Source organism: Notolepis coatsorum (assembly GCF_963971535.1).
Source record: "Notolepis coatsorum genome assembly, chromosome: 1".
Taxonomy (NCBI): domain Eukaryota; kingdom Metazoa; phylum Chordata; class Actinopteri; order Aulopiformes; family Paralepididae; genus Notolepis; species Notolepis coatsorum.
This window is the reverse complement of record NC_140165.1, coordinates 273523322-273547526: the sequence shown is the minus strand read 5'-3', so window position 1 is coordinate 273547526 and position 24205 is coordinate 273523322. Positions and strand designations below refer to the sequence as shown.

At 42.1% G+C, this 24205-nt stretch overlaps 2 protein-coding genes across 2 annotated transcripts in view; one reads left to right on the top strand and one right to left on the bottom strand.

The window, feature by feature from the left end:
* tyw1 (tRNA-yW synthesizing protein 1 homolog) overlaps nt 1–476 on the bottom strand; it is a 444264-nt gene extending 443788 nt beyond the window's left edge. The window contains exon 1 of the mRNA XM_084324651.1: nt 325–476. Within this exon, the coding sequence (XP_084180777.1) occupies nt 325–397 (73 nt within the window). The 5' untranslated portion in view covers nt 398–476. The remainder of the gene's footprint in view (nt 1–324) is intronic.
* Nucleotides 477–760: 284 nt separating this feature from the next.
* On the top strand, nt 761–23575 carry sbds (SBDS ribosome maturation factor). The gene is made up of 5 exons (XM_084323781.1): nt 761–969; nt 3196–3325; nt 17909–18109; nt 18437–18601; nt 20603–23575. Exons 1-5 carry the CDS (start codon nt 842–844, stop codon nt 20729–20731), a joined length of 753 nt encoding a protein of 250 aa, XP_084179907.1. The 5' UTR covers nt 761–841; the 3' UTR covers nt 20732–23575.
* The last annotated feature ends 630 nt before the right edge of the window (nt 23576–24205 follow it).

Here is a 24205-nt window from a genome sequence, read left to right as displayed (position 1 = left end):
AGGTCAGGAGGAACACCCTGATATGAAACGTGGAATTAGCTATAACTGATTCTGCAGCCTTTTCTAAACTAAACCTCGCCAACTCAAAACGAGAAACGTCCTCAAGCTGGGTCTCTCTGACTGGTTGTTAATTAATAGAGCATGAAACCCTAAATTGCTAATAAACGATCCCAGGATTTGTATTGATCTCAATATGACCCAAAAGAAGGTCGGGAACACCTGCTATAGAGAGGTTCCATGCAAAGATGATAGCTAAGCTGTCTACTACTAGCAAGATGCTGCTAACTATCCATCACTTCACTTTTGACTTCCTGCTGAACTCACCTTTGGTATCCGAGCTTGTAACACATATTATGATGTGCAAAAGAAGCACGGAGACACCCTGTGACGTTAACATGGTCGGTTGTTAGCAGTATTCTGCAATGCAAGACTAATAATTGAAGAACGTTTAACTTCAAAGATCAGCAGATGCAGAAAGATGCCATGTTCATTGTTTGTATGAAATGCATGCCGGGAAATGTAGTTTATTCAGGTATGTCCTACGATTATGAATTCTTTCCCCGTCTATGATACTTTATTTGTTTTACGACGTGAATTAAAATGTTTACCCCCCCCCCCCGCATAATATGCATTTATTTGATTTATTAAGTTTATTATATTAGGTGTTCCCCGCGAGATGGAAATCAAGACCGGAACAAATGCTTAAGTTGTCTCCGTTTCAGTCCGAGCAGTCATTGAGAAACTCACAGCACACCAGCTACCCACCCGGCTGACAGCGTTGCGTGTGTTTCTCGACAAAGTACTTAAATATAGAGTATATTGTGTTTTACTAAACGTAAATATGTCGATATTCACGCCAACAAATCAAATACGCCTTACAAATGTGGCAGTGGTGCGGATGAAAAAGGGGGGAAAGCGGTTTGAAATCGCCTGCTACAAAAACAAGGTGGTGAGCTGGAGATCGGGAGCGTGAGTAACAAATAATTACATTATTAGATGTATACATTACAAATGTTAAGCAACTAGTTAACGTGTTATCCAGAATAGTCGGAATACCGTTGAAGGATAGCCGAGTGCTGGGTTAATTAATTAAGGCCCAACCAGTGCTCCAATAGTCTACGAACAGGTCGAAAAGTACCTAGCGGAAAAAAATCTAATCAACGAATTCCAATCTGGCTTCAGAACATCCCACTCCACTGACACATGCCTTCTCTATTTGAATGACCACATCAAACAAGAGGTGGACGCAGGCAAATACTGCGGCATGGTCATGCTGGACCTACAAAAGGCCTTTGACACGGTCAATCACTCCATTCTGATTGACAAGCTAAAAGCAATTGGTTTTGATAGTCTATCAGTGAGCTTGATGCAATCCTACCTTGAGGGGAGGGAACAGATGGTGGAGGTAAACGGTACCCTATCCCCCTCCCCCCTCACAGTGAGCTGTGGTGTTCCACAAGGAAGCATACTAGGACCGCTACTGTTCCTAATTTATGCAAATGACATGTCGTCAGCTTGTGACTGCAACTTGTTCCTGTTTGCGGACGACTCAGCCCTGCTGGTCTCTGACAAGAACAAGTTACAGGTTGAAAAAACCCTCAGCTCGGAACTAGGCAGAATCTGCACATGGCTCGCTGATAACAAACTATCATTACACATGGGCAAAACAGAGTCCATTCTCTTCGGTTCAAATAACAAACTCAGCAAGACCGACGGCTTCTCAGTTACAGTGGGTGACAATATTGTCACAAGGAAAGATGAAATTACCTACCTGGGTTCCATCCTAGAGGCTAATCTCTCCTGTGACAAAATGGTATCCAATGTAATAAAAAAAAGTCAACCAACGAACTCGATTCTTGTACCGGATCTCCTCTCTGGTAAACAAGAATACCCTGAAGACTCTGGCAGGAGCACTCATTCAGGGGTACTACGACTATGCTTGCACCTCATGGTACCAAAGCACCTCAAAGGCGCTAAAAACAAAATTACAAACATCTCAAAACAAACTGGTCAGACTACTGCTTGACCTTACTCCTAGAACCCACCTCACCCCTGCCCACTTTGACAACCTAGGATGGCTTAGAGTAGACGACAGAGTACAGCAACTTGCAATGGGCCTGGTCTACAAGATACACTACACGACCAAGGTACCCATGTACATGTCAAAATACTTCCCAAAGGTCAGTGAATACCACGATCACAACACCAGAGGGAGTACCACCTCCAATGTAGATTACCCAGTATGGTTGTCAATATCCCAGTGTACCCAACCCCCCCACCCAACCTCCTCCAATGTACAGTTTCTACGTCAAATGTATATACTCCCTTTTCCTGACTCCTTCTGTATCACAAACAGTACTGTATTTGCAAATCTGGTATGTCATAAATGTATAGATGTAGCAGTACTGACTATCTGTATGTCATGTATGTCATATATGTCCTGATGAATTGAAAATGGGGGACCCTGATGTAAACAAGACTAAAGTCTTTCTCTGGTCTGCATCCCCTTAACAATTGTGTGTATTGAGCTGTACTGTATTGTACCCATTCTGCAATCTGTTAATAAAGTTTTCAATCAATCAATCAATCAATCAATCAATGGCTCGCCCCGCCGCTCAATAAGAAATGGGAATGGAGACATGTTTGAATTCTCTCGTTGATTGACTGAACCGATACAAGCAGTCAAGCACTAACACTAAACAACACGCTGTCCTTCTCTAGTCGACTGACTGAGCTCTTGATACAACAAGGACATGCCTACAGTACAAGGACTAGCCTAACATTCATTTTCATATTCATATTCGAACAGACATATTGATTTGATAGCTGGATGCAATCCTACCTGGAGGGGAGAGAGCAGATGGTGGAGGTAAACGGTACCCTACCCCCCCCCCCCCCTCACAGTAAGCTGTGGTGTTCCACAAGGAAGCATACTAGGTCCGCTACTGTTCCTAATTTATGCAAATGACATGTCGTCAGCTTGTGACTTTACTTTATCTTTAAAAAACACAATGCAGAGTCTATCCTGAAGGAAGACATTGAGATGGTCATAAAAGGCACAGATCAGGGCATTTAACATTATAGTTCAGCTGGCAAGTCTGCCTAAAGTATTTCAGTTCACTGCTCAGTGCTCACGTTGATCACTTTCATAAGAGGCTCATCTAAGTTTCCACATGTGATTCTGTTTTCTTCCAGAGAGAAAGACTTGGATGAGGTTTTGCAGACCAGCTCTGTTTTTGTCAATGTGTCCAAGGGCCAGGTGGCTAAGAAGGATGACCTGACGAAAGCCTTTGGGACAGACGACTTGACGGAGATCTGTAAACAAGTAAGGGTCAAAGAAATTCCATGTTTTGAACATGAATGTAACAGATGTAGCTAGAGGAACAGACACACATAGACGTACACACAGATAGAGAAGCAGACACACATAGACATGTACACACAGATAGAGGAGCAGACACACATAGACATGTACACACAGATAGAGGAGCAGACACACATAGACATGTACACACAGATAGAGGAACAGACACACATAGACATGTACACACAGAGAGGAACAGACACACATAGACATGTACACACAGAGAGGAACAGACACACATAGACATGTACACACAGATAGGGGAACAGACACACATAGACATGTACACACAGATGGAGGAACAGACACACATAGACATGTACACACAGATAGAGAAGCAGACACACATAGACACGTACACACGGATAGAGGAACAGACACACATAGACGTGTACACACAGAGAGGAACAGACACACATAGACATGTACACACAGATAGAGAAGCAGACACACATAGACATGTACACACAGATAGAGGAACAGACACACATAGACATGTACACACAGAGAGGAACAGACACACATAGACATGTACACACGGATAGAGGAACAGACACACATAGACATGTACACACAGACATGTACACACAGATAGAGAAGCAGACACACATAGACATGTACACACAGAGAGGAACAGACACACATAGACATGTACACACAGAGAGAGGAACAGACACACATAGACATGTACACACAGCTGGAGGAACAGACACACATAGACATGTACACACAGCTGGAGGAACAGACACACATTGACATGTACACACAGATAGGGGAACAGACACACATAGACATGTACACACAGATAGAAGTACAGACACACATAGACATGTACACACGGATAGAGGAACACACACATAGACATGTACACACAGAGAGGAACAGACACACATAGACATACACACAGATAGAGGAACAGACACACATAGACGTACACACAGATGGGGGAACAGACACACATGTACACACAGATAGAGGAACAGACACACATAGACAAACATACTTGATCACACACAAAAAAGACAAACATACATACATACTACTACATAATATGGTAAATGGTGCATTTATATAGCGCTTTTATCCAAAGAACAATTTTTGTTCCTCACATTCACTCACACATTCATACACCGACTACGGAGGCAACCATGCAAGGTACCGACCTGCTCATCGGGTGTAATTAGGGTTTAAGTGTCTTGCTCAAGGACACTTTGATATGCTGCCCAAGAGAAGCGGGAATCAAACCGGAAACCTTCCTATTACCAGACGACCGCTCTACCTCCTGAACACTGTCACACATAAGACTACAGTACATGCATGCACGGCACGCACACAGACACACGCATGCCTATAAACACATGCACACATACGCAACACATGTAAAATTACTGTAATGTGATGTCAGTATTGTATGATCATGTAAAGAATTTTAATTTATTAATTAATTTTATTTTTTTCATTTTAACTAATTAACTTTTGGTAATGATGATTATGTAATGACCACTTTTAAGTAGAAAGGCCTGACCAGGGCAAATTAGGCTTGGCTAGAAATCCTACATGCAATGCATTTGTATCTTGTTATTGTAACTTACTGTTATTGTCCCTGACAAAAAAAGATAAATTGCAAAGCATCGTCTCAATATGTACCAATCTGATACATTACTTCTATTGAACAATATATATATATATATATATATATATATATATATATATATATATATATATATTATAGACTAAACTTAGACCATTCGTTTTGGACAAAAATAAATTATTCATATAATCCAGTTTTCTCCATTATGGTACGTTCAGATACAACTGTAGTGGGTTTCTACTGCTAATAACTAGGGATGCTCTATATTGGCTTTTTTACCTATACCGATATTTAGCGCTGGGCGATATGGGAAAAAATCATATCGCGATAACGATATGATAATGTTATCATATTTCTCTATCGATAATTATCGAATTGTTATAAGTATTACATTTTTTTTTTAACAACATAATGTATGTTTATTTTGCAGCAATTCTTTGTCATTGCCGCCATCTTTAGTTTACATCCCCTCACACTCCAGTTCTCAGGCTGCAGCTGGTTTAAAAGCTAATGTAAACCGGCTTCTCTGCTGGCTGTGGCTCCAGGGGAGTTGAACAGTTCTGGCTCTGCTAGTTTCTTTTCGATCTTTTGGCCCTTTTTTGGTGGACAAACCACCGCACATGTGCACCGTGACTCGTGACTGGAGTCTAGTTCTGCTAGCACACATAGCCTACTGTGTACAGACGGTTTCAAACTGTATTTTAAATTAGAAAGCAAACAAAATAAATGGACAAGAGAGAAATAAATCTCAATTTGGTCAGTATTGTCAAGCAAAGCCATTACTTTAAGTTGCAGGCAAGAAAGACCAGTCTGTCCACTGTCTCTGGTTTTAAAACTGCCCTGTTGCAGGTCACAAAAAAAATTAAACGTTTTTTTTTTTTTTTTCGATATTCGATATCGATTATTAAAATATATCGCAATATTTATCGTTATCGCCCAGCCCTACCGATATTGTCCAACTCTTAATTTCCGATGCCGATATCAACCGATACCGATATATGCAGGGTTTCCCCCCCCCAAAAAACTGAATAATTTCAGGTAATTAACATTACATATCTCTTGTTGTGGAATTAACACAACATTATGCATACTTTTGACAATAAATAAAATCAGAATTTGTTCTTACTTGCTTGCCTGGGTAAATAAAGGTTATAGAAATGTAAAAAAAATTAACCGATACCGATATTTTCCGATATCACATTTGAATGCCGATATCGGCCGATAATATCGGTAGGCCGATAATATCGGACATCCCTACTAATAACCCAATTCAAGTTCTTTAAAAGGAAAATAAAGTATTAAGATTATTAAACGGAGTACAGGTTTGGGAACTTTGATTGATTGATTTTTATTTAGTACATACAATTTATACAAAGGTATAAAAACAGGGGGTACAAGGATAACATGTGAAAGTCTGTCGACTTGTTTCCAACATGGTCCCACAACAGCACAGTCTTGGACCGTAAGTCACTGCAGAGGATAGTGAGGACAGCTAAGAGGTCATGGGTGTCACTCTGTCTGCCACAGCTGACATCTATGAAGCACGGTATGTCTGAAAGGCCACCGACATAGTAGCTGACTCCTCTCACCTCCTCCCACCTCCTCATTGCACTGCTACAATCTGGGAGGAGGTTTCAGAGCGTCCGGGCCAGGTCTGCCAGACTGTGCTACAAGCCATCAGAACTGTATACACACAATATACTGATCCTACCCCGATTGATCTGAACTGATTCCAATTATGGGTTGAACCAGCCACGTCTCTCTGGTCACCTCAACATTTTACGTTACCCTTTTAAGACTGTAATACATTGCTTACTGTGGCACATTATTCATTAATTTGATATTTTATTTATTAATTCATTATCATGTGAGACTGGCACATTTTATTTAATACTGGACAATTTTTATTGATTGTTTTATTCTAAAGAGAGAACAACTTTTTCACGGACTGGAGGAACATTTCGTTTTAATGACAAAGAACCTTGAACCGTGAACCCTTTTTTTCATAGACTTGCAATTTTCACAATAAAACACAGAAAATGTTGCAAAGTGCTTAAATAATTTTAAAAAATTCAAATTTTGGGTCTCAGTAATCACACAAAATAATTGTGGTTAGTCTGTAGACTGTTATCACTGCTCTGTCAAGTCAAGTCAAGAGTTTTAATTGTCACGGCATACAGGTATACAATGAAATGCGGGTGGTCTTGCCCACGACGATGTGCAATACAGTGGTACAACATATAATAGAATCCAATAAAAATACAGTGGTACAACATATAATAGAATCCAATAAAAACAACAGTGCAATAAACAGGTAACATGGTGTGACATCTCGGTATCTGTACATAGTATTTACAGAGCATATAGGACATGCTAGGTAGCTTTACAGGCCTGTACACTGCGATGATATGATCGCAAATTGCCCCCTAATTTGGTCCGTGCGAGTTTAAAATAATATCTGGGGGCAAGCTTGCGAGTGGTGATTTCAACCCTTCATTCGCATTTCACTCCTAAATTAATCCATACAAATTGTAGTAAAACATTAGCCTACAACCAGGGCTGTACAGTGCAATATAATGTTGCGGTTGTAATTTCATTAGACAGAGCAGCGCGGACCTTTAATAACATGCAATTTAATTGACACGAGCAATGAGCTAACGGTAGCTTCTAACCAAGGTCTCCATTAGGATTATGCTAAGCTAACTAGCGATCTCTGCTAACCCTGGAAAACGGTCAAAGCGGACTCCACAAGACTAGTTCCATTCATGAGGAAAGGGGGTGGGTTATATTGACAACGCTTGACAACAGAAGTTTAAACATAACTTCATATTTATTGGTTATTCGTTTCTGTATCATTCAATTCCCATCTCCGTGTGTCTCCATCTCTTCCTGTTTACATTCGAGTGTGACGTCATCACCTACGGCAGCTTAGACCAGTGGTTCCCAACGTCGGGGTCGCGACCCAAAGGTGGGCCGCGAGCAGCCACGAATGGGCCGCGAGATGATTAAAAAAAACATTTTTTTTTTTTTTTTTTTGTCAGGCCACTGAACTTAGAAGCAGGCCAGGACAGTGTTTCTAGTTGTATTCTAAAATTATTTTCTATTGTATTCTAAAATGTGACTATATGGTTTTATATTAACTTAATAAATAAACAAAAACGAAAAATCTACTTATTTCAACGAACATTTCAAACTAAATAACAGATTATGCACATAAAACGCTGAAAACAACCGAAGCAACAATAGTATTTTAATGAGGCTATTATTATTATCATTATTATTTTGCAACAAGTTAGCCCTCTCATAAATAGCACATATAAATGAATAACTAACTTGAACTAACTTAATAGGATTGAAGTGATATTTGGCTTAAAAAATCGGTCACCTGGCAAAAAAAAAAAAAAAAAAGCCTGACGATGTGCAATGGGCCGCGGCTCTCTGACGCCTTATTTTCTGGGCCCCGGCCTGAAAAGTTTGGGAACCCCTGGCTTAGACGATCAAAACCCGAAGGGGGGCTCGCTCTCTCTCTCTCTCTCTCTCTCTACATTCAATGATTTAAAGTAGCCAAATGTTACACACAGTATAAATACTAACTGGATAGTTGATGATATAAACATTTAATTTCATTATCTGAAATATTCTAAAATCATTAAGTCTGTGTGATTATTATTTTCTCACAGTAGTGTGTGTATGTATATATATATATATATATATATGTGTGTGTGTGTTTGGCTAAAGTGGATAGAAAACACAGTACTGTGTAAAAGGCACCCAAGAGTTTTTATATAAATTGTCTTAGATGTAAATAATTTTTTTTATTAGTGTGTCAGTAGACTACTCTTAGTACATTTTCATTCAATAATTTTTTAAAGCATCTTCATGGTTTAATAATGCAAACATATGTTGCAGGGACTTATTATAATCATCATATTGGCGTGACTGTATGCATCAAAGGGTTCAATCAAGCATTTTTAAGTGCTTTAGAGGAAATGTCAAAATATCGCGATATCATTTAGAGGCCATATCGCCCAGCCCTACTATAATGGTAAAATAGTTATTTAAAAATTTGCCCCTAAAAAAGATTCTTTGCCCCTAAATCTCTCATTTAGGGGCAAGTGTGCCCCTAGTGAAAAAGCTTAGCGTACAGCCCTGCTTTAGTAGTGCAATACACTGTTCCTGTTGTTATACTAATTTAAAGTGGCCTTTCCTCTTGGCCATAAGTGTGCGTGTGTGCGGCATGAGTGTTAAAGTGGCTGCTAGTGTGTGAGCGTGCTCAGCGTGCGTGTCGTGTGTGTGCTTGTGTGTGGAGGATAGTTCAGTTTCTGTGGCTCTCAATGTTCATTGTTCAAGGCTCTGATGGCCTGGGGGAAGAAGCTGAGCCTAAGCCTCTCCGTCCTAGTAGCTGGGGTTCGCAGGCGTCTGCCTGACCTCAGCAGCTGGAACAGACTGTTATTGGGGTGGTGGGGGTCTTTCATTATTCTGCAGGCTCTGGATTTGCACCTCTTGTTGTATAGAATCTGCAGGGTAGGTAGCGCAATACCCGTGGTACGCTCGGCTGAGCGCACCACTCTCTGTAGGGCCTTCTTGTCCTGTGCCGTGCTGTTTCCATACCAGGCAGTGATGTTTCCGGTCAAGATGCTCTCTACAGCTCCTGAGTAGAAGGACTGGAGTATCTTCCCCGATACTCTGAACTAGGGCTGGGCGATAAAACGATAACGATAACTATCGCGATAAATTATTTCCTCGAAATAAACATGAAACGTGGTCGCAAAGTTTCGATATATCGATTTTCCAAGCTTGGCTCCGTTCAGCCTCGGCTCAGCACACTCACTTACAACAACCAGCGTTACGTGATGACGTGCTTACGCACAACAGCTAACAACCAATCAGTGAAGGAGATGGCCGAGACCCGGAAGGAGGTAGGACTCACTCAACAACAAGGCTTGCTAGGCTAATTAGCTTGCACGCCGTTGTTTTATATATTTACGTGCCGAGTATGTGTGTGTTTTGAATTCTGAGGCCACGTTTATGGTAGTGTGGGATATACAGTGGACGTCGTTTCAATATATTGTGGCTGAAGAGAGTATTTTAGTGTCATATTTAGCACATTGTCATGGAATCCACCGCTTAGAACCAACAGGCTGGCTAGGATAACTAGCTTGCACGGCACTGTTTTATATATTTACATGCCGAGTATGTGTGTGTGTTTTGAATTCTGAGGCCACGTTTATGGTAGTGTGGGATATACAGTGGACGTCGTTTCAATATATTGTGGCGGAAGAGTATTTTAGTGTCATATTTATTGTCATGAGATACTCCGCTTGTCGGCTAACGTGCGCAGACTGATGACAACATCAACTCGACTTGAGACATTCGCAGCAGCATAAGAAGTTAATTAAACTTGACGGACATTATATCGACGATAATTATCGATATCGAATTATATGAAAATAATTTTATAATTTTATCGCGATAACGTTTTTGGTCATATCGCCCAGTCTTACTCTGAACTTCCTTAACTGTCTCAGGTGGTAGAGGCGCTGCTTCGCTTTCTTTACTACTGTGTCTATGTGTGTTGACCATGTCAGATCCTCTGAGATGTGGACCCCCAGGTACTTGAAGCTGCTCACCCTGTCCACGGTAGCCCTGTTAATCATCAGTGGTGTGTGTGTCTCCTGCTGTCCTCTCCTATAATCCACGATCAGCTCCTTGGTTTTACCAATGTTCAGGAGCAGGCTGTTGTCCTGGCACCAACGTTCCAGTACCTCAACCTCCTCCCGGTAGGCCTTCTCGTCGTTGTCCGAGATCAGCCCCACCACCACCGTGTCGTCTGCGAACTTCACTATGGAGTTGGAGCTGAACTTGGCCACACAATCGTGTGTGTAGAGTGAGTACAGCAGGGGGCTTAGAACACAGCCCTGGGGGGACCCGATGCTCAGGGTGATGGTGTTGGAGGTCTGACCCCCCACCCTGACCGCCTGGGGTCTTTCACTCAGAAAGTCCAGTACCCAGGCGCTCAGGGCGGAGCTCAGACCTAGCTCGATCAGCTTGTCCACCAGTCTGGTGGGGACTATAGTCAATGAACAACAGTCTCACATAGCCCCCCTTCTGACGGTCAAGGTGGGAGAGAGTGCTGTGCAGTACCTGGGAGACCGCGTCGTCAGTGGACCTGTTTGTCCTGTATGCAAATTGCATAGGGTCCATATCACTGGGGAGGGAGGCACAAATGTGGTCCTTGACCAGCCTCTCGAAACATTTCATGACCACAGAGGTGAGTGCCACCGGTCTGTAGTCATTTGGACATGTTGGGGAGGGTTTCTTCGGTACAGGGATGATGGTAGACAACTTGAAGCAGGCAGGGACCACTGACTCCGCCAGGGATTGATTAAATATGGCGGTGAACACCGGGGCAAGCTGGTTTGCACAGGACTTAAGTATGCGTCCTGTTATACCATCTGGGCCAGCAGCCTTCCTGGTTTTCACCTGCATAAATGCTCTTCTCACACTGTGTTCCGACAACGAGAGAGCGCCCCCGCCCCCCCGCGGTTGCCCCCCCCCCCTCCACAACAGCCGGTGCGCCAGTGACGTCACTAGCCAGAGGGCTAGCGGCGACACTGTCTACACCGAACCGAGCGTAGAAGGAGTTGAGTTTGTCCGCGAGAGAGGCGTCGTCGCTCCCCATTGAGGGGGCGCTGACTTTGTAGTCAGTTATTGTCTTCAGTCCCCTCCACAAGCCTCTTGTGTCGTTTTGTGCCATTTGTGTCTCCAGTTTCTCAGCATATGTCCTCTTAGCAAGTTTAACAGCATTGCGCAGAGTGTAGACTGAAGCCTTGTACTCTTCCATATTTCCTGACTCTCTGCCCAGGTTATAAGCCATGGTGCGTGAGTTCAGGGCTGCTCTAATAGTGCTGTCCACCCAAGGTTTCTGGTTTGGGAAAACCCGCGCCTTCTTTGTGAGGACAATACCGTCAGCTACTGTTGTTATGTAACTCACAACGGTATCAGCGTACTCTCTGACGTCACTGGCGCTTCCTTTAAACATGTCCCAGTCTGTGTCTTCGAACGCATCCCGGAGCGTGGCCTCTGATTCGTCAGACCACTTTTTTGTCTCACTTGACACGACGACGTCACGCGATCTTTGTTTGTATGCAGCCAGGGATTAAAAAAATGGAGTCGTGATCGCTCGCGCTTGCAGAACCCATCAGTGGCGGAGCCGCTACAGCCTTGTAGCCGGCTCTGAACGGGGTGTAACAGTGGTCGAGTGTGTTTCCCCCTCTTGTGGAGCAGGCGATGTGCTGAAAAAAGGACATCACTTTTTTCAGATTCGCCTGGTTGAAGTCACCAGCCACTATAATCGCGGCTTCCGGATGCTTGATCTGTTGTTTGTTGAGGTGGTCGTGTAATTCCACCAGCGCTTTGCCAGTATTTGCCTGTGGGTGGATATATACGACTGACATGATGACCGCGGTGAACTCACGGGGTAGGTGGAACGGACTGCACAGGATTGAGAGATGTTCCATATCTGGGGAGCATGAACTTGAGAGGACATGTACTTCTTTGGGATTAACCCAGAGATTGTTCGTGAGGATGCAGACCCCACCTCCGATGCTCTTCCCAGAGGCTGCCGTGCGATCTGCTCTCAGGACGGTGAAGTTGTCCGATGGAGAGACGCTGTTGTCCGGCGTCGCTGGCTTGAGCCATGTCTCCGTGAAACACATGATGTTAACGTCTCTCATCTCCCGTTGGAATCGGACCCTCGCTCTCAAGTCGTCCATCCTTCCCTCCAACGAACGTGCATTCGCCAGAAAGATGGATGGAATTGCTGGACGGTAAGCAGATCTTTTTAATCTAAGTCTGATACCTCCTCGTCTTCCTCTATGCCTCATTCTGCCGTTTCCTTTGTTGCCGTTCTCCCGCTTGATTTCTGTTAGCCATTCTGGGCATAACGTGTCTCCAAACTCCTCTTTGAGTCCGGAGTTTAGGTCCATAAGTGTCTGGCGGCTGTAGTCTATAGGTATTGAATGGGTTACATCTCATTTTTGTAAATGTTTTTAGTCTTGTTTTTGTATAAGTCAACAATGTTACTGTTGAGACCAAATGCACTAGCTTGTCTTCATTACAGTTTTACTCCCAACTGTCAAACAAGACAATATTTCCCTTCACTTTGTATCTGACTGAACATGCTGTTGGCGACTTCATCAAAGATCATCAATGTTGCAAGGAAATCAAATACATTTTTGCTTTGATTTCTGATGTGTTGCATGTGGCTCTTAGTATCAGATTATAGTAATACTGGATCAATTTTAAGATGACAATACTCTGTTTTAGCATGGAATTGGCCTCATATCCGATACCAGTATCTGTTTGAATGCATCCCTTAATGGCACCTCACACTCAACAGCACCTCACTCAACAGCACCTCACAGCACTCACACTCAACAGCACTCACACTCAACAGCACCTCACACTCAACAGCACCTCACAACACTCACACTCAACAGCACCTCACAGCACTCACACCAGTGTTAATTTTGGCAGCTATTTTCATTTTAGTTTTAGTCATGTGTCAAGTGCTCCTTTTTCGTTTTCATCATATTTAGTCATCTTCATTTATTTTTCGTTTAGACAGTTTTAGTCAACTAAATGTCTGAGCATTTTAGTCTTAGTCAGTTTTTGTCTCTTTTGTCTTTTTTGTTTTAGTCTAGATTTAGTCGACAAACGGATGACATTTTTGTCTATTTTTAGTTAACACTATGGTCGCCAAAAACGCCGTAGCATGTCTTTCCCCGCCATGCTCATTCTGCCAAAGACGCTGTACCACGTCTTTGATATCAATATTTCAAAAATCTGTGATCGAAATCATATTTCTCCCCCGGAGACTTGAGATCTACTCTTGATCCCCTCTCAACTCTCCAACGGTTCAAGAGCGCCATCTGGTGGCCGATCGGCGGATTGCCCAGAGCGGAAACAGGAAATGGAAGCTGGTGCTCATTTCAATTGGATCCGATCACTCGGTAATAGTCCCAGGACTCGAGCTAGACACAACGGATAGCAATCCGTTACCAATAACTTGATAAAAAACATGATTTGGACGTATATACTATTATACAACCTGGAAATGGATTGCATATTTCTACATCCCATAATAGGAATATTTCTGTTCCACGCTCATCGCCCAACGCTATGAGGAAGCTATGGTAAGATTCAGCGTTCGATACTAGCTGCATTAATGATTATATCACCCACACTAGATGAATCATCTAACGTTGGCCACGGAATTATAAACGACCCCCCCCCCCCCCCCCATCCGGTCAACATCAGATGATCAGTAGTAACTTCTAGAAGCACGTCCATTTGACATTTTTTATCTTGCGCAGATTCCTATCAAACTGTATTTGATCATCAATATAATGCATTTGGGGCTATAAATCACGTTCTGGAGAAAGCTGCAGAAAACGATAAAAACATACTTATACTTTAGACCGTATTTTAGTATGAATATGTGAATGAAAAAGTATAACGTTGCTACACCCTGAACAATAGATACTTGACGTTGAATGGGCCATAGTAATGTCAATTTAGCAATACAATTTAAAAAGTTATAGCCCTGCAAAGAAGGTAAACATCCCCATAGACAAATAGAGCTGGCGGAGGATGGTATATTAAGAATATAAGCCTGGCGACCAAAGTGTTAATGGAAAAAAACTTCAGAAAGTCAGAAATAGTCAACATGGAAAATGTTCTGATTTAAATTGCGTATTTATTTTTTAACCTAGGGGAATCTGAGTCGGCGACACAAGTGATACACAGGAAGTATATGTTGGTGTAGACATGGTCCAATGTATTGTTGCTCCTACAGTATATGTTGGTGTAGACATGGTCCAATGTATTGTTGCTCCTACAGTATATGTTGGTGTAGACATGGTCCAATGTATTGTTGCTCCTACAGTATATGTTGGTGTAGACATGGTCCAATGTATGCATCAAAGAGAGCATTACGGATGTGGTGACGTTGTTTCTGACAAACTAACTTTAGGTTAGTTGTAACGTTAGTTTAGGTTTGTGTTAACGTTAGATAATGTTTCAAGTTTCAAGTTTCTTTAATAGTTGTCATACAGAAGTACAGAATACTTTTATACAAAATGCTTCTTACTGTTGCGCTCCAGAGACCGTGCAAGACAAGATAAGTATGAAATAAAATAACATAGTAAAATTAGAAGTAAAAAAAAAAATGAGGTCGGTGTTCAGTTTAGACATATGTACAATGTTCAATGCAGTTTTTTGCAATGTACAAAATAAACGTTTTCTGCTGCTATAAATGTCGCACTTTTATTTTGAAAACCCCAGAAAGGAAGTAATTATATTTGCTTTACCATCCTGTTCTGTGTTAGCTCCGGTTATCTCAGAGCGTCCAGTAGTTGGTAGTATATTATCAATACCAGCCATTGGATTACTGTTTTCTAAATTGGGGAGGCTTTTAATCGTCAAGGTAAGAGGATTTTAAGTCATGGTATCCATAAACTTCAATCGGTTCTGTAACTGAGGGGTACAATTCCCTGACTGTATTGTTAGATATGATATTTAATACCACTACCTCATGTACTTTAACTTCTGGCCATCCAGTACAAGATATAAGTATGATGAACACTTTCCCACCTGATGAAACGAATCCACACAAATGTACCAAATCGAAGGTTTAATACAGCAAAAGGTGTATACAACGATCACTTAATTACATTTATGATTTGAAATATGAAATATGCACTTTTATGGCAAGTGAGTATTCGTAGGTAAATCAACATTGAATGTCCAATCTCTGGTTACGCAGGGAGTAAGTATACAACCTGGAATATTTAGGAAACGATAGCGATGGTACTTAGATGATTATAGCTGGATACACTAAGGGGGGGGGGGGGGGTGTCCCGCTGGTTGTAAGACAGTAGGAGGGGGGGGTTAGAGAAGCCGCTGGCGGTATCCCATCTGGCCGACGGTGTCTTGGGAGAATCCAAAGTCTTGGACACGGTGCCCACAGAACCTCGGACCGCAGACGAATACAGCTGGACCCTCTGTGGACGGTAGCTGCCGGTCCACAACGGAGAGACGTGAGGCGACCTCACTGGTGTAGAGCGCCGTCTCACCTGGAGTCCTCTCCGGGGGGTAGTTCCAACACTCCGCAGTGTTGGCCTTTATCCATGGAATAATCAAAGCACACAAAGCATAATCCAAGCCGTGGAAGGCTCGCCGTCGTCCGGGTAGAGTAATCCAATATACAGGTCCAGTCGCTCTTGGCCCGGAGCTCCTCGGATGCAAGCACCACTAGGGGTCTGCTCAGCCTGGTTAAGCGTCCAGATAACGTCAGGAACGATGGGGGTACTGATAACTTTAGAACTCTAAACGAACGATGCACCATACATAAATAGACTATTATTAGCTTAATAGAATACGTCCAACTCGACGGTATAGTGCCAAACTATGACTATTCAACTATTAATCTACACGATATCTCAATGCCTATTCTGGGCCAAGTAGGCCTTACTACACCACACGTGCGTCGTGGGGAGGCTTTGCGTCTGTCACTCTGTTGGAGGGTAAAGAACTGGACTAAAAGAAAGTTCTACTTTACTTGCGCCATATATATATGCGCTATGAACAAATAGTACCATTCGTATTTCGCCCGACATATTCCTGCGCGGAACCGGGGCTTGCCACGACATGTTAGGCGGCACGATTGAACTTGGACCTAGGGGTATGGCAACCTGGCGCCAGGTTCTCGTCCAATGGTAGAATGAAACTATTATGGGCTGTTTAGTAGACTAAAGGGATATTCAATGCATATTGTACAAGGAATATACAGGGGATATCAAATGATATACAAATACAATTAAATATATATATATAAATAAATATACATATTCGGTTTAATCTGATCCTTCACAACAGGTTCGGATCCTTTGAAGGAATGAGAATATCAACAAACCTGTAGGGAACGTCGGGCTACTGTCCTCCCTCACTTCCAGTGATTAAGCTATGCTAACGGAGCGACTGTTCCCAAAGCTAAATGCACGCACGGAGACAAAAAAGGTATGCATCTTCTTGTCTAACTCCAGAGAAGATGTTAAATAAGCTAATTTCCCAAAATGTTGGCGTTTTCCTTTAAGCTAAAACTAGCTTTTCAAATAGCTCTTCAGCTAATGCTAATAACACAGAGCTCCCGTCAGCCGTCACACTGCTCTGTCGGGACGATGGCATTAAGAAAAGTTATAATTAGTTTGTCTCGTCTTGTTTTAGTCAACAATATCAACATACATGAAGAGAAATTTCGTCCTGGTTTTTGTAAATTACATTTTTGTGTACTCGGTTGTGGTCAACGATATTTAATAAACTATTTTGTCTCGTTAGCGTCACATGGTATTCAATAACGTGACGTCACGTCTCGTTGTCGTCATGAAAAAAACCTTTGTTGACTAACATCTTTCGTCATCAATTTAGTCAACAAAATTAACACTGACTCGCACTCAACAGCACCTCACAGCACTCACACTCAACAGCACCTCACAGCACTCACACTCAACAGCACCTCACACTCAACAGCATCTCACAGCACTCACACTCAACAGCACCTCACAGCACTCACACTCAGCAGCACCTTACACTCAGCAGCATCTCACAGCACTCACACTCAACAGCACCTCACCGCACTCTCACTCAACAGCACCTCACACTCAACAGCACCTCACAGCACTCACACTCGACAGCACCTCACACTCGACAGCACCTCACACTCGACAGCACCTCACACTCGACAGCACCTCACACTCGACAGCACCTCACACTCTGCAGCACCTCTCTCTCAGCACTCTCATTCAGCAGCACCCACACGTAGCAGCACCTCACACCACCAGCCTCATTCATCATTCAATGCTGAACATTTATCTTTCTTGTGTTGTTGTCAGATCTTGGCTAAAGGAGAGCTGCAGGTGTCGGACAAGGAGAGACATAGCCAGCTGGAGACCATGTTCAGGGACATAGCCACCATTGTAACAGAGAAGTGTGTCAACCCGGAGACCAAGAGGCCGTACACTGTCAACCTCATAGAGCGAGCCATGAAGGACATCCATTACTCGGTCAAAGCCAACAAGAGCACCAAGCAGCAGGTGGGAGGAGCTCCAAGAGATACAGCAGCTGCATGGTTGTGATCCCGGTATTTTCATTGAAGAAATCAAGCAAGCATCGCCGGATTCTATTTAGAAAAGCAAATGACATGCGCTGAAATTAGTCAAGTGTGCATTTACTCGTATTGCAATATACATTCATACAGAGATATTAACGAAAAGTATTGTAAAACCAGAATCATATTTGAAGTATCGGAAGTTCGGAACTGGTATTATAATAATAAAAAACATTTCCAACGATATCCAGCCTCGATCCTGATACTTCTATGTGTAAACTGTTAGCTAACCGTAGGCGTCTTGGTCCCCCAGGCTCTGGAGGTGATCAGGCAGCTGAAGGAGTCCATTCAGATCCAGAGGGCTCATATGAGGCTGAGGCTGGTGCTGCCGGCCAAGGATGGAAAAAGGCTGAAGGAGAAACTCAAGCCCCTCCTCAAGGTGGTGGAGAGCGAGGACTTTGACGAACAGCTGGAGATGGTAGGAAGGGCTCGTTCAGCTCTGCAGTGTTTTTATTATACTAAGTGTTTACATTAGGGATGGGGGGGGGGGGGGGGTCGATACAGCAATATATCGCAATAGTTTGCATGCCGATATTATAATGATACAGTGACACCAAGTATCAATATTTTTTAAATGAAAATGTTTTTTGCTTGACAATCATGTTACTGCAGTAAAAATTATTGGAATGAAGTGAACAGACTGAAAACGTTATCTTATTAGATAAAACGGATGATGTATATTATATTTGATTGCAGATGTTGGCAAGCTTTTCCGTTGGGGTCATAATTTGCAGTTGAAAAAAGATAATAGATTGTGATATTGCAATATTGTGATTAATATAATGATAATATGTTATCGTGACTCTGATATCATGATAATATGGGATCATGACTCTGATATCATGATAATATGGTATCGTGACTCTGATATCATGATAATATGGTATCGTGGGGCCTCTGGTGATTCCCACCCCTGGTTTACATGCACATCATACCAACCTAGCAATTCGGAATACCAAGCGATTTGGACAGAAATCTTGTATTAAAGGCAGAATCTGTAATGCGGGGTCAAGCGGCGATCTCTAGGCAAAGGAGCCCCGCTTTGTATTGCACATTGTTAATATCTTTTCCCATAGTGCACAGTATTGCCACCGCGGGCTATGCATGGCAAATTGTGGTCACTCACTCACCCAGGGACGTTTTGTGAGGGACGTTAGGTGCAGGTCATGTAGGTGCTTCTAGCAATGTCTTTCTGTGCATCTCTCTGAATCATCACCATCCATATTATCCTGCTTTCAATTGCAAGATATTTATGACACAAAATTGGCCCCCAGCTGAATTAAGCTTCCTCGATAACAATTTAGTAGCGTCCCAAGACCATTACTGTCCAATTATCTAGCAGTCTCAGTCAATGAGTCAACTAGATGTCCCCCTTGGAAGGGTGTGGGCGAAATGACTTTACTTAAACCATTGAAACAATTCTGACTTTATAAGAATGTTCGTTTATTAGGACTTTGATGTCCAGCATCCAGTTCATCCTTGATATAATAATCACCAGGTGGTCAATTAAACAAGTGGTTAGCTTGTAGCTGATAGTCAGTAGTAGCTTACATCCAAGCATTAGTGGATAATGTTAGTAGAGGTCGATATGGTATTGGTAATGTTCAACCAAGTCGTCTCTGATGATAGTTCGTTGATAGTTAGGTTTGCAATTTAGCAACCGGTACTTGATAGTGTAGCCGAGACGTTTTAGCCAGGTAACAGTGTAGCCAGACATTAGTTGGTCTGCATGTAGTTGGTCTATAGTCAGCTTGTACATTCAGTCAGCGTTTAGTCAGTCAGCATACAATCAGACGTTAGTCAGTCTATAGATTATTTACCTATACAAAAGGAAAGGAAAACAAACGGCATTAATTAATAACTAGTTATATGAATTCAAGAGAAATGCGGATATTAACGGCGCATCCAATGCAACGTACCGTTGGCCAGTCAAGAGTTCGCCCACAGGGCTTTTCACCTTACAGTCTAGGCTGAGAGTGTCACTTAAATAGCGCGACGCGCCGGCGCAGAGACGGCTTACCTGCTCAGAGTCGCAATACGTACTCCAAAGTGCGTCCACTAGGCAGCACCAGATAATAATTAACTCATGCAATAAATGTATACAATAAATGTTACTCATGATAATAATGATAAATATATTGGGAAAAATGTCGGATAATTCTCCAATTACAGAAGTCCAACCGGAGTCTCTCACACTGCCCCATAACGTATTTGAATAGAGTGACCCATTAATCAAATTGCTCACCATTTAGTGTTTGTTTATTATTATCAAAGTTCTCTTTTCTTTCTGTCCGGTTTTATTTTGATGTTGGAGTTTGAGTTTTTACTCCACCGTATTGAAAGGTGCTTCTAATAAATAAAGTTTGAATGATTTACTAACCTACTATCATCTATACCGTATCTGTTTCCCCAACTCCAGGTGTGTCTGGTAGACCCAGGGTGCTACAGAGAGATTGATGAGCTGATCCGCTGTGAGACCAAAGGCCGAGGCGCCTTGGAAGTGCTGAGCCTGAAGGATGTGGAGGAGGGAGAGGAGAAGCTGGAGTAGAGCCACCCACTCATCCACCACGACACTACTCTGCACTAAGACCCTGTGTATGTGAATATACAGCCTCTGTGTATCTGAATATACAGCCTCTGTGTATGTGGATATACAGCCTCTGTGTATCTGAATATACAGACTCTGTGTATCTGAATATACAGCCTCTGTGTATCTGAATATACAGCCTCTGTGTATGTGGATATACAGCCTCTGTGTATGTGGATATACAGCCTCTGTTTATCTGAATATACAGCTTCTGTGTATCTGAATATACAGCCTCTGTGTATCTGAATATACAGCCTCTGTGTATGTGAATATACATATGAAAGATAATTATTTAAGATTAGGGGAGTTTCCCCCCATTTCTCCAACTCACTAGTTCAAATCAAAACCAATCAATCATCAAATGGACTGCGTTTAATAAGGTTGTGCAAGTTTGCCTCACTAGGCAGGTCAGGTAGCAGCTCTGTAGCATTGACTGTGTTGAGTTCAAATGTAAAATTCAAACCCTCTCCAAAGAGTAAGAAAAGTACTTCCAGTGAAACGCTAAATAACAACTACAGTGGCAAATGGAAGGAAAAACCTATATGAAGTCTGTCAGTAAGTTGCTGGTTCGACTAGGAGCCGCCAGAACAGCTTCAATGCACCTCGGCACAGATTCTACACGTCTCTGGAACTCCACTGGGATGGAACACCATTCTTCCAAAAGATATTGCCATCATTTGGTGTTTTTCTGACTGTGTTGGAGAGCGCTGTCTTAACACGTCGGCCCAAAATCTCCCATAGGTGTTCAACTGGCTTGAGATCTGGTGACTGAAAGCCATAGCATATGATGATCATTCTCATACTCGTCAAACTATTCCCGTCTATAGATGGGTCATTTTGCAGCTTAAGAATCGAGGAGTTTTAATTTACCGATCTGAAATTTGTAATAGTAAACCCTATTTCCCTACTCACCTTGTTGGATGCTAGAGTCCTTTCTCCGAACAATCCATGCTGTGCTTCATCCTCCTTAGTGTATATAGTGGGAAATAAGATTCCGGACGAAAGGTTTTCTGGAATGAACACAGTACTTTATTGATTACATGCAAAAATACAGGAGTCGTTTCTTGCAAGGAAGAACTGGCAAAAAACTGAATCATTACATACTTTTACATATTGATCTGTCAACAAACACTACCAGCCTCTCCACTTATTGGTTAAAAGGCTCCGGTACCACTGTCCAATCTCCATTTGATTGTGTACATAATAATTCTACTTAAATCACCTTAATCTCTCTTGTCAGACAATCCTGACTTTCTGTCATATTAATGCGTGGACTTTTAACCATCCTCGTCTACAGCTAAACGTGTCATCAGACCTACATAAACACGTTGACTGTCATTATTATTTAAACCAGACCATTAACTCATTCAGCGCCAATCACGAGTAAAGTCGGGTTAACTCGCCAACTGTTCAGCGCCAATCACGAGTATAGTCGAGTTTTAATCGTTATTTCTTTTATTAGCTATATCCATTCATTTTTCATCCATCCAGCCAATGGGTCTGAGCTCGCAAAAGGGCAAATACCGCCGCCTACGCCTTCCAGACAGTATTGCACTCCATTAGAAATGGTGTAGTTTCTTTTCTGGGACGATCTGAGCCGTGCGGGCGGGGTTTAAATACTCCAGCAGGACTAGCGTTTACAACGTTACATCTGCGATGCTGCCCCACCCCACCCTACCCCACCCCCCCCTTCATATGCAATGCCGCAAGGGCCGTTTCATGTATGCACGAGGAAGGATAATAATGATGATCTAGCGTTGATTTCAGTAAGATTAGATAATCAGGCGAAAAATGCCCTTGATACGTGTATTCCGCTAAAACACTTATTACTCAGAAGCACCCAAACTATATTTATATTCAAAACGAGATGTACGGATGAAAAAACAATCTGTTTTGTGCATGTTGACTGCAAGCAACTCACTGACAATCGACGGGTGTATTAGACCCATAGCAATATAAGATATATTTTAAGCACTCGCAAATGTTGCAGTCTCCCCATTGATTAAAGCGATGGCGTTCTAGCGCCCCCTGGCTCATTAAGCGATGGCGCTGAATGAGTTAATGTATCTAATTATTCAAAAGTACATTTCATAACCATTTATAGTTTGATTTTCCACCACATTTGCCACAGAACTAATGTTAAGTTAATGGGGCCACTGTAAAAAGCACTTAAAATATACTTTATGAAAACATTTAAATAAAAGATACTTTGCTGTGCGCACTGAGTATGTTTCAACATTTATTTCAGGGCTTGTAGAGACTGGACAGTACAAGTGGCCCCAATACTTAATTACTTAATATTGGTTTTGAGGCTGACTAGCCAGAGCTGTGGGTGTTCAGTATGAAGAACAGCATGGATTGTGCCAAGATGACTCTATCCGTCGAAACATCATTAGTAAGTAGGCGCTAGGAGTCCACAATTCTCAACTTACGCTTTAAGTGGCTTGTGCCTGTCCATTAGAATCACTACCAGATCTATCTAACGGTGCTTCTAGCCTGTCTGCAAGCTAATATTCCTGGTAACCATGATAGTAGAACTCTTGTTTGATTACTACTACTGAAGTTAATAATGAGTTTCCATACAAGTGACCTAGCAACTGAATTGTTACAAACTAACTAGGATGTAGCGGCTAACTTAAGGGACTGTATGCCCCTAACTTAGAAATGAACTTTCTCATAGCTGGTGGTGCAAGTTGCAACCTAGTCCTGTATTCTGTTATTTACAGAAAGACCTGCCACTTTAGCAGTGAGTATCATTGAACCATCTGGAATATTCATAATATAATAAAATATATATATAATTTAGTTTGCCTTCTGTTTTCTTGTGTGCCAACATGCAATCCTGTTCAATATCTTATTTTATGAACAGTTCCTTTTTAATACGATAATTTATCTATATATTTCTTTTCTTAATTAAATGTGAGTTTTCTCAATTGCAAATAAATATTGAACAATCTATTTCATTGTAGTTATATTCATTCTTAATTGCACGGCATCAACATTGACACCCTCTTAGTAACCTGTACACATTGCATCACGCTTATGTTTCTGTAGAATTATTCCAATTAAAACCTGCCTCATTGACGGGCAATATTTTGGCTATAATGAGTCCAGTATCAAATCAATTTATTTGTAAGGCCCGACACAACACACATTATTATCCCCATGGGCCCGACACGTCTTCTATAAACAAGTCAAGAAGAAACATCACAATAAATCAAGAACAACACAAAAACACCATGAAGTCCAAAACATTTTAAATAAATGCAAACACAGATATACCCCACGGTAAGGAAAAAATCACTAAAACCTAGCGATAGGAAAAAATGCACCACAGGCAATGTGGAGGAGAGAAACCTTAGAAGGGCCGTTCAAGGGGGAGATCTCCCTTAGATGTCGGTGATGGTAGTGTTGCAATAAAACAGGCAAAACAGT